The sequence below is a fragment of the Salmo salar genome, chromosome 06 (assembly GCF_965601325.2).
Source record: "Salmo salar chromosome 06, fSalSal1, whole genome shotgun sequence".
NCBI classification, from domain to species: Eukaryota; Metazoa; Chordata; class Actinopteri; order Salmoniformes; family Salmonidae; genus Salmo; species Salmo salar.
In genome coordinates, this window is record NC_138296.1 from 71,897,982 (window position 1) to 71,910,385 (window position 12,404).

General features: G+C 41.2%; 1 protein-coding gene across 1 annotated transcript in view; it reads right to left on the reverse strand.

The window, feature by feature from the left end:
• The window catches only part of LOC106607929 (potassium channel subfamily K member 2), a 50,199-nt gene that overhangs the window by 22,014 nt on the left and 15,781 nt on the right, over positions 1–12,404 (reverse strand). Inside the window, exon 4 of the mRNA XM_014205409.3 lies at positions 3,527–3,687. Within this exon, the coding sequence (XP_014060884.1) occupies positions 3,527–3,687 (161 nt within the window). The remainder of the gene's footprint in view (positions 1–3,526; positions 3,688–12,404) is intronic.

Here is a 12,404-nt window from a genome sequence, read left to right on the forward strand (position 1 = left end):
ATGATGATGAATAGACCATAGCCACTTGCCAAGCATAATATATATTTCACAACTCATTGCCATTTTTAAAACCCCCTAGAGTCGATTGACGTGCCCACGCGTCACGTGATATAATTCTAAAACATTGAATAGCTCCTGTATTTTTATGAGACGTACTGTTTCTCAGGGGGCAGCTGGTAGTTTAGCAGTTAAGAGCGTTGGGCCAGTAACTGGAAGATCGCTGGTTTGAATCCTAAGCCAACTAGGTGAAAAATCTGTTGATGTGCCCTTGAGCAGGGCACTTAACCCTAGTCGCTCTGGATAAGATCGTATGTCAAGTGTAAAAAATGGCTTGCAGTGGCTGTAGCTCAATCCCCTCTTTCTGCATATTCCATAACATGGGCTTGTGAAACAGGATCTGGACAAAGGAATTGTCTGTAAAACTCAAACCATTTAAGCTACTTACAAATCTTCGAAGAGGAGACTCTCACAAACTCCCATAAGCTTTAGTACGTGGGCGTCCACGTACTAATTTCAAAGATGTCTTCTCACATAACTGACTGTCCAGACCGACATCGACAGGTAAGACTTTAAAAACATTAGAACTCACTTGTTTGCCATTCGACACACACAAGCTTTAGGGGAGTTGTTAGAAGGTGACAGTACCACAATGTAAAAACGTCACAAAAGTGAATAGGGTGTAAAAAGTGCAAAATCGTTAAACTTAAATTAATAGCCCGGGCGTTAATTTGCTTGAATCACTGAACATCACAGGCGCATATTAGAGACAGGCTTCTATTTGAGCAAGGCATCTATTTCCTTAATGCAAACAGCTTTTGCTGATTTGCATTGTTAATTGTTAAATTCCAACATTCTCTTCCAGCATTTTAATAAATGTCTTAATTTCCTGCACTGATGTGTTATTATTTACATACTGTGTCATGTTCCTTTTGTCTTAGTATGCCTCTATTTTGGAGAAGAAAAAAAACGTAATTATTATAATTATTCTCCACTTTGACTGTGCATTTTCGGTAGTTTTCACTTTTGCCACTAGAGGGCGATCAGACAATATCTGAAGGTCTGCACTCCCGAAGTTATGGACTATTTTTGTGCTTATCAGTTAGCTGTAAGCAGCCAATGGCGAGCAGTTTTTTTTACTGAATTATTTAATGTAACAAATCAAACATTAAACTTCGTAAACAATTCATGGTAACCTCGTTAATAATTCATTTAGACTCAGCGTTTATGTGATGGAATGTGGGCCATTGCCCTATTTGCGGCTATTTGAGACTGTGTTCAATTGAAGTTTTACGGTAACCAAAGTGACTTAATATGGGTCTACATTTTTTTATTATATCTCCTAGATATAGGACAGACACTTCAAAACCTTATTCCTTGTGATTTCTTTTTTGACTGTCTGTTTTGCCATTTATGAATGTGTTATTCAATGGGTTTCTATGGGCTATAGCAGTAAAGGCCAAATTCAATATTTTATCAAATAATAAATAAATACATGTTTTTATAACTAAAGGGGTTCTAAAATTCAAATCAAATAGCTAAATGACCCATGGTTAGCTTAGTAGTTATCGCGAACCAAGGGCTTAGACTCACAGTGGCTCTCCTGCTGGATGCTGCACTACCGTACTACTCTGTTGCTCCCTACGGGCAACACTAGCAGAGAAACACATCAATCAAAGCTCATCTTATAGAGCCTCCAATTAAAGAATTAAAGAGAGCGGTCTATTAGATGGCTACTGTAACTAATAAACAAAGAAGCTATAGGCCCAGCCCGGGGAAAATATAGATTTTCATTTCTGCCTAGCAAGGTAGCAACAAATGAAAAACACTACTAGTCAGTCAATGTAATAATTCCAACAAGGACAGAGAAATCATCAAACAGCCATTGTGGCTGTCTCTGTGAGTTCTGTGTTGGCTGGTGCCTGACTACGGCGTGTTTGATAGCCCAGGTTTACAGCCCAGGTTTACATGCCGCTCCTTGTGGCTGGTTTTGGATTGGTGCGGCTCACTGTACCTCGTTGTGAGTCGTTGTAGGTGGGCAGGGAGGGGAAGATGAATGACTCACTATAAACTGTGCTCTTGTTCCATTTATAGAGAATGTGTCTTCCTGGCTGAGAAATGGTCCTCTCTAATCACACTGTGTGTGTGTGCAGTTAACAGTAAGAGCAGAGTACCTTGGTGATAGGTCTCCTCCAGTGAGGGAAAGACTCTCCTTAATGTCATTAATAATGGCTGTACATGTTTGCTACAGCAACACATCCAAGCTCTTCTTTTGACTCTTGTAGTATTGCTGTTAATATTCAGTCCAGAGTGAGAGATGTATGGGGAAAAAAAACATATCCTCATATGAGCTTGGTCACCACTCAAATAGTCTGCATGGTAAACGTGGTCTCCAGAAGCCATTGTCATGGCAACCTAAGTCATGCATTTTTCTTGTATCAGCTTAAAAACACACAGCTCAGTGATGGACAGCGATGGTCAAACTACTTCTGCATTGAAAATCTCCTTATGCACTGGAAATGCTGGTTAGGTAAAAACAAATACTCAACCACTAGTGTGTGTGTGTGTGGACAAAGAACTCTTACTTTCATGTCATCCAACAAATGTAAATGCCTGGAATATACTAAAACGGCATTGGCACTTGGATTGGAACCGGTGCTATGGTCAGATGACATGTTAATATAACTCTTTGGCTATGCACACCAGTGGTGAGTTTGGCGTCAAAATAAGGATGCATAAGAAGAAAAGAATCCTATACCTACTGTAAAATAGGGTGGTGGATCTTTGATGTTATGGGGCTATTTTGCTTCCACTGGTTCTAAGGCCCTTGTTAAGGTCAACGGCATCAAAAACTTTATCCAGTACCAGGACATTTTTTACAAAAACCTGGTTGCCTCTGCCAATCAACATTTTGCAATGACCATCTCAGTCTCTGGACTTGAACCCCATTGAAAATCTGTGGTTTGAATAGAAGAGGGCAATCGATAAGAGCAGAAAAAGGATATCAAGGGTCTGGAAAGAAGGATTCAAAGATTCTGTATGGAGGAATGGTCAAGATCCCTCCCAATGTGTTCTCCAATCTCATAAAACATTTTAGAAAAAGGCTCATGCTGTTATCCTCGCAAGCTGAGGTATTGAAAGGTATTGAAAACAGGGTGCCAATAATTTTTACATCTGCATCTTTTTGAGAGAAAAAATACTACAAAATCTCTTTCTCTGAGCAATTGCATTAGTATAAAATAATGTAATTTTCAAAAAACATTAAGCATACAATATAGCTCAGAATCTGTATTACTTGTTTTACACAATATTTTTTGCTCATCTTTATTAAGGATGCCAATCATTTTGGACCTGACTGTGTGTATGTCCATTATTATGGGTTGTATGCACACAACATATCTTGCAACTGTCACTTGGTTTGGTAAGCTGAGAGATGAGCACAGGGGAATGTAACCACCCTCAAATTCATAGACGGAGCTATGGATGCCAGGACTGAGACACAAACAGATATGAAAAATGTAAAACTCACCCCAACTATCTTCTCCACTCTATTGATGCCTTTCCCAAAGATGGTCCCAAGCTGGTCTCCAACACCAGCCAACAGGAAGCCAAAGAGGGGTATTCCCAGGAGGGCATAGATGATACAGAAGATACGTCCCCCCTCCGTGTGGGGAGCGATGTTCCCAAAGCCTAGAGAGAGGAGAGATCATACACCCACACCCACACACAAACACACAGGAAGAGGTTAACTAGACCAGGCCCCCCCCCCGGGTGCACGTTTTTGTTTTCTGCCCTCACACTACAAAGATGATTAAAATAATCAAAGCTTGATGATGAGTTGGTTGTTTGAATCAGCTGTGTTTGAATCAGCCAATTATTCTCATTACCAAGACTGAACCAAATGGACAAATTGTTTCTACAGTATATGAAGTATTCCAAGAAACAATTTAAATGAACTATTCAGATCTTGCCGTGTGACCTACTGAGGATTGAATTGAGTGTATTTCAGTTAATTGGTTTCCCTTAACCAAGAGGAGCTACTAATTAATATATTCTATATTTGCTGCTCAGCTGGGGTGAAATTCAGCACACACAGTGATTCTATAGGATAGGCGTGAACAAAAATGGATGAAAATATACACTGAGTGTACAAAACGCTCTGTGACCAGGTGAAGACTGATCAAGTGAATCCAGCTGAAAGCTATGATCCCTTATTGATGTCACTTGTTAAATCCCCTTCAATCAGTGTAGATATAAGGGAGGAGACCAGTTAAATAATTATTTTAAGCCTTGAGACAATTGAGACGGATTGTGTATGTGTGCCGTTCAGAGGGTGAATGTGCCAGGCGCATCGGTTGGAGAGTGTCAAGAACTGCAACGCTGCTGCGTTTTTCACGCTCAACAGTTTCCCGTGTGTATCAAGAATGGTCCAAAGGACAACCAGCCAACTTGACACAACTGTGGGAAGCATTGGAGTCAACATGGGCCCGCTTTCCTGTAGAATGCTTCAAAACCTTGTAGAGTCCATGTCCTGACGAATTGAGGCTGTTCTGAGGGCAAAAGTGGGTGCAACTCAATAATCGGAAGGTGTTCCTAATGTTTTGTACACTCAGTGTAAATCTGTCAATTAAGATTCCATTAAAATACCCCTTTTAGGGGGACGTCAGGTGATGAAGAAACGACAGTCCTGTCTGACCCTTCAATTTTCAGATCAGGAAAATATCTTGAAAGAATCATGAATACCTAATAATCCCAGCATGATTTTTGAGTGCTCCAGTGCTTTGACTTAAAAACATCCATGTTTTGACAATAACCCATTCAAGCAATTGCAACAGGAACTGTGTGATTTAGGATGTGAAGACAAAGCAGATCATGATCATGTCAACTGCAGCAGGACTGTCTGAGAGAATGAGTAGAGGGAGTTTTACACTAACTGGCTGAGAGGGGTAGAGAGAGCCTAATCACAAGGATCAGCAAGCCAGTGCCACATCTATAATTCACACACACCCTCCTCTCATTTCTCCTGCAGGAGCTCACACTTCAGACCTGTGCTCAGTGCATTACACACACACACACACCTTTTTTCTCCCCAATTTCATGGTATCCAATTGGTAGTTACAGTCTTGTCTCACAGCTGCAACTCCAGTACAGACTCAGGAGAGGCAAAGGTCGAGAGCCGTGCGTCCTCCGAAACACAACCCAACCAAGCCGCACTGCTTCTTGACACAATGACCACTTAACCCGGAAGCCAGCTGCACCAATGTGTTGAAGGAAACACTGTACACCTGGCAACGTGTCAGCGTGCACTGCGCCCGGCCCACCACAGGAGTCACTGGTGCACGGTGGGACAAGGACATCCCTGCCAGCCAAACCCTTCCCTAACCCGGACTACGCTGGGCAGGATTGTGCACCGCCCCATGGGTCTCCCGGTCGCAGCCGGATGCAACACGTCCTGGACTCGAACCCAGGATCTCTAGTGGCACAGCTAGCACTGTGATGCAGTGTCTTAGACCACTGCACCACTCAGGAGGCCCTACAGGCACACACTTACTTAACCAATTAGGCTGCACTACTGTATTCAGTGTGGTGAATGATCCCCATTGAAAATCCACCTTCTCATTGCAGTAGGAAATGCATATATCAGGCAAACCCCATTATGATTCCCATTCAAAAAACCCTTTGCACTAAACAAATTGAACACTCATTCACAAATCCCTTCATGTACTACAACAGCGCCATTCAAAATCCCATTGGTCTGAAACAGCTTATAGTAAATACAAAAATCTGAACGACACATTAACACTTTCATTCAAAGCATTGAATCACTCTCCTCATTAAATACTGTATGTACAGTCAGTGGATGTAACAAAATCTAAATCCAATTGCCATTGGAATTTCAATAGATAGTAAAGGAACTACTGTATATTTAGACAATATATATATATATTTTTATTACACCACTTTACATTAAAATGAGTAGATTTCCCAAAAGCCAAACCACCTTTAGGCTACATGCAACTGAGCCAATTCCATCAGCCAATTACACCTGTTTAGACTGTAGTCTCCTGAGCCAGGACAGGACAGGAAGGGCCTGCAGGGCAGAGTCTAATGGCTCTGTGGCTTCACTTCCTGACAGACAGTCACATGCCACACACACACCAATCAGGCCTCATTAATTGCTGCACTCAAACAATCAGAACTCAACACGACACAACATTAGTCATGACACCCCATGCATGTGGTGAGGAGGATAGATATTGCTCTCGCTCTTTAACTTCATGTATTTCATTTGTCTTTAAAAAAAAGCATTATTTATTCATTTGCGACAGATGCCAATCAGCACTGTCTGGCATGTTGAATGAAATAACCAATAGACGTGTTGTATCATTGCACTTGCTGACACATCCTGTTCTCAGCATCAGCAAAATCTCTGGTTAAGATTTCCTCTGTCTTAATGAATCGAGAGAGAGAGAGAGAGAGAGAGAGAGAGAAAGGTAGAGAGAGAGAATTAGAGAGAGAGAGAGAGAGAGAATTAGAGAGAGAGAGAGAGAGAATTAGAGAGAGAGAGAGAGAGAGAGAGAGAGAGAGAGAGAATTAGAGAGAGAATTAGAGAGAGAGAGAATTAGAGAGAGAGAGAGAGAATTAGAGAGAGAGAGAGAGAGAGAGAGAGAGAGAGAGAGAGAGAGAAGCCCATTTCCAGGGTCAGTAGCTATTGTCATTACCCAGGAGGGAGGGCTCCTTTCATGGAATGAAAGAGAGGACTACATGGGCAGAGAGTGGAAAGTGGAGGAGTGGCGGAAAGTGGAGGAGAGGAGGAAATCATGAGAGTTTCTGAAGGAGAAAACCCTTTTAGCACCGGAGATGGCGAGGAAATATGTGAAACATTACTATAGGCTGTCAGTCACTGACTTCTGTACAACTGAAGAGTAACCCTCTGCTCTCTGTATCAAAGACATTTGATGGGAAGTAGTGTAGAGTGTAAAGCTATAATCCTTACCCACTGGGCACACACTGGTTGAATCAATGTTGTTTCCACGTCATTTCAATTAAATTATGTTTAACCAACGTGGAATAGACGTTGAATTGACATCTGTGCCCAGTGGATAGTTGCTACACTTTTGTTTTATTAATAAATAATTATATATATCCATTCATTCTTAAATAATATAACATATAAATGCCTCATGAACTTATTTAGTTTTTAATCAGTTGATGATATGGGCAAGAGAAAGAAAGGGGTAATGGGAGAGAGAGAGAAAATGAGAGGGGTAGAAAGCAATAGACATGTCTGACAAGCTAAAGCTGGAAGATTAGAGCATAGTTTACTGTGGGTTTTTAAATGAGGCTTCAGATTTTTAACACTGAATACCATACATCACCAATTAAAACGTGTTCAGGCCTTAAAGAGGCAGTGTGTGAACAGTGTGTGAGAACTGTGATGACACCTGACAAGACCTCCACCTCCATTATCCACACATACACCACATCAAGTACAGTGTGTCATCACACATACAGATGTAGGATCTTCATTTGAGCCAGTTTGCTACAGCTGGAAAATAATCCTGCAGAAACAGGAATTGTGAATTATTATGTGGATTATAATAACATTCACATTTTTACAGGTGGTTGATACATTTTTCATAAGGAAAAATCAAGTCTGAAATTTCAAAGTGGGAATTAAAAACTTCAGAAGATTTTTTAAACCTCAATTACACTACACATTTTAAATGTCCAGCATTGCAGGAGAGTTCTCCTGAGTTCTCCTTCAACAGGTTGATAAAATTAAGATCCTACATCTGTACTGTAATAGGTTGTAACGCCCAGGCCATAGAGAGGGGTTTTTGTTCTTTATTTTGGTCAGGCCAGGGTGTTACATTGGGTGGGCGTTCTATGTGCATTTTTCTATGTTGGTTTGTTTCATTGATTTTGGCCGTGTGGCTTCCAATCAGGCACAGCTGTAGAGTGTTGTTGCTGATTGGGAGTCTGTTTTTCCGTTGGGGTTTTGTAGGTAATTGTTTCTGTTTCTGTTTAGTGTTTTGCACCTGACAGGACTGTTTGGCTGTTGGTTTTCTTGTTTTGTTTTGTATAGTGTTCTTTCTGTTATTAAATTCAATGATGAACACTAACTCCGCTGCGCCTTGGTCTACTCTCTCTCCCGACAGCCATTACATAGGTTATCATTCATCAAGTCACGCAATAGCAACGTGCTAACGTTAAAGTTTGGACTTGCATAATTTACAAGAAAATACAGTGTATGCAATAACACACATAGCAACCTGTCGTAGCCCCTAGCCCCTCTCAGTGGGACCAGTGGGACTGCAAATGGAGAATAAAAGCTTAATGACATCACTGCTCTAGAAATTAATGCACTTTGAGATGCAGGATCTAAAACGTTATTAAGGTGAGCCGCTTCATTAGCCTTTACAGTGGAAACAGACTCGTTAGGCTTAATTGAGACACATTTTAACCCCTATGGATGGCGTGACAACAGATATACCATGGCCTAGTTACTGTAACTGTATACTGAGTCCAGCAAACTCGGTTCAAGATTCATGATGTTTGTGGGCACCATGTGGATACCAAAAGTTCCATTATTTATGTATCCATTACTTATCTTAAAGTGGATAACTCACCCTCTCGTCTCTCGTGTACAGTACTTGTGGGTACAAGATCTGGGGGAGAAGCAGTGTTAGATACAACACCAGAACAGAACACTGTAATGAACTATTAACCCTTCAACGTTAACTACCTCTCTCATTTACCAGCTCTGTGTCTTAAGGTTGGGCTAAATCCTCTGAGAGCTGTTTGATTTTCACACCATGGAGATGCAGCCTTCACAGGAGAGACAGGCTATAGGAGGAGGACTAAATGAGGGTTCCCAGGAGAAAAGCCCATTGTGATGAATTGCATTGTTTGCCTCTGCCTCACTGACAGATATAGATGGCAAAGACAGAGAAAGAGTGAGAAAACAATACAATCCGGAGTTGTTTCAATTCACTTTCTGGATAGATTGAAATCCAGGTGAAGCCAGAGAACGCCTGATAACCAATTAGACCTCTTCTACCCCCACATCTCCCAAACGAATCATTATAAGGTAAATTCAATCAGAGAGGATTCTGTTCAACCATCTCTAATTGATTCAAAGAAGCAACTGCAGCAGAGAGAAAGAGAAAGAGATAGAAGAAGGCTAGTTATAAACATGATTTAACCAAAAGGCTTTAATTGTTATAGCGGAGATGAACTGTGAGCCATTTCATTGTTGGAGAAAGTCTGCCAGTCTAGTCTTTCGTTTCTGGGCAGTGGGATGAAAAAGATAATGGGAGAAAATGAATCACCCAATTGTGTGTTATATTCTTTCTACTGTACCTCTCCTCTATTCAATGAGCTAAGCAATGGCTGCATATCTGCAAAAGCAGCATTTGGCAGGGAAGATTGTCTAAATGGCTAGACAAAGTGTGACCATTTAATACAAACTAATTGTTAAAGCATTAAAGTGGTGTTATGTCTGTCAAGTTCACAGGAAGTTCCCCTAGTTAAGGACATGTAACATTACCTGTGGATAACCCCTTGAAAACAAAGGCAGTCAAAACAACATCAAAGCAGTTCACAAACATGTGTAAAGAAAGGAGAAAAAAGCCTTTCATGATGTTGTTTAGTCAGACAGAGATCCAAAATCAAACAGCTTGAAAGGACAAAACTGTCCTGCAGATTAAAAAAAACATTAAAACTAGATTAGTTTTAGTTGGAAATCTAGAAGTCTTATGTCAGTGAACACCATTGCCTGGTTCCAACAAACAGCAATCTCAAACATGCCTACACAAGACTTGTGCTGCAGTGAAGGGAGAAATAGAACTCGTTCTCACATCCCAGATGACTATCATCAAATGTCAGAAAAGCACTGATGGAGGGTACTATAGATCTGACTCTCTCCCACCATTCCTCTTAGTGGGTACACAAACAGCACATTGAAGGTTAATGTTTATGTTGATTTAAAGACGCAAAGACAAGTGCCTAGGAAAAGGTTTGGAACCGAGCCCAGCAGACACACGTTCCAGACAAGCTATCAGACTCCGTGTGTCTGTTTGTGTGTGTGTCACACTTTTCTCCCTTCTGCAGCTAAGCTCTTACAGCTGAAGCTGACAAGTAAAGTGACGGGAAGAGAGATGCTAAAGCTGTAAAGAGATATAAACATTCAGACTCATACCCACCTCTGGGATTTATGACAATCCCTTAGTATGTATGGTGTTGATTAGAAATTACACTCAGTTAGTACTAAGCACTTCAGTGAACCCCCATTATTCATGAATCCACACTAGAATACTCACGCATCAAAAATTCTTGACCATTCCTACTCTCCCTTCCGGGATGGCTACAAGGCCCTCCCCCGCCCTCCCTTCGGCAAATCAGATCACGCCTCCATTCTACCTTTCACTTCCTATAGGCCTGTTCAACACTGGTCTGACCAATCGGAATCCATGCTTCAAGATTGTTTTGATCACGCGGACTGGGATATGTTCCGGGTTGCCTCTGAGAATAACATATACACTGACCCGGTGACTGAGTTCATCAGGAAGTGTATAGAGAATGTTGTTCCCACCGTGTCGATTAAAACCTATCCAAACCACAAACCATGGATAGATGGCAGCATACGCGCAAAACTGAAAGTGTGAACCATTGCATTTAAACACGGCAAGGTGACTGAAAATATGGTTCAGTACAAACAGTCCAGTTACGCCCTCCATAAGGCAATCAAACAGGCAAAACGTCAGAACAGAGACAAAGTGGAGTTGCAATTCTATGGCTCACAGACAAGACGTATGTGGCAGGGACTCCAGACAATCACGTGTTATAAAGGGAAAAGCAGCCAAGTCGCGGACACTGACGACTTTCTACCAGACAAGCTAAACACCTTCTTCATCCACTTCGAGAAAAACACAGTGCTGCCGACGTGGGCGACTGCCACTTCCGAGGACTGTGAGCTCTCGTTCTACGTGGCCGAAGTGAGTAAGAAATGTAAGCGTGTTAACCTTTGCAAAGCTGCCCCCCCAGATGGCATCCCTAGTCGCGTCCTCTGAGCATGCGCAGACCAGCTGGCTGGAGTCTTTACAGACATATTCAATCTCTCCCTATCCCAGTCTGCTGTCCACACTTGCTTCAACATGTCCACAATTGTTCCTGTACCCAAGAAAGTGAAGTTAACTAAACTAAATTACTATCACCCATAGCACTCACTTCTGTCATGAAGTGCTTTGAGAGGCTAGTTAAAACCTGTTGGGGCTAGGGGGCAGTATTGAGAATTTGGAAAAAAATATGTACCCATTTTTAACTGCCTCCTACACCAACTCAGAAGCTAGGATATGCATATTATTAACAGATTTGGATAGAAAACACTCTGAATTTTCTAAAACTGTTTGAATGGTGTCTGTAAGTATAACAGAACTCCTATGGCAGTCAAAACCCTGAGACAATTCCTAACAGGAAGTGTGTATCTGATGTGTTGAATTACTTTTAAGCCTATGCCATTGAAACACACAGGGACGTATTAATCATTGAGCACTTCCTACGCCATCCACTAGATGTCACCAGTCTTTACAAAGTGGTTTGAGTCTTCTACTGTGAAAACTGACCCAACAAGAGACTTGGAACGTTGGTCATAAGCGGATGGCCAATACTACTCTGGCGCACGTGTGCATGTTTGGGTACTCTCGTTCCAATACGTTTTAAAAGAGAATGCAATCGTCCGCCTTGAATATTATAATATAAGTTCTGATTGAAAAAGGCCCTAATGATTTATGCTATACAACGTTTGACATGTTTGAACAAACGTAAATATTTATTTTTCCCCTCTTTGATGAAGACAAGTCCGGCGGGCGTCGTTCATGTTTTTGAGTAGCCTACAGGACGCGCTAACAACACGGAGCTTTTTGGACATAAATTATGAGCTTTTTTTGAACAAAACTACATTTGTTATGGACCTGGGATTCCTGGAAGTGCCTTCTGATGAAGATAATCAAAGGTAATTTGATAGTATTTTTGATTTTAGATGACTCCAAGATGGCGCCTAGTCTGTATCGCAAAGTCTATTTTTCTGGGCGCAGTACTCAGATTATTGCAAAGTGTGATTTCCCAGTAAAGTTATTTTTAAATCTGGCAATGCGGTTGCGTTCACGAGATGTTAATCTATAATTCTTTGAATGACAATATAATATTTTACCAATGTTTTCGAATAGTAATTATTTAATTTGTTGTGCTGATTGACTGGCGGTATTGGAGGGAAAATATTTCCTCAACATCAACGCCATAGTAAAACGCTGTTTTTGGATATAAATATGAACTTGATAGAACAAAAAATGCATGTATTGTCTAACATAATGTCGTAGGAGTGTCATCTGATGAAGATTGTCAAA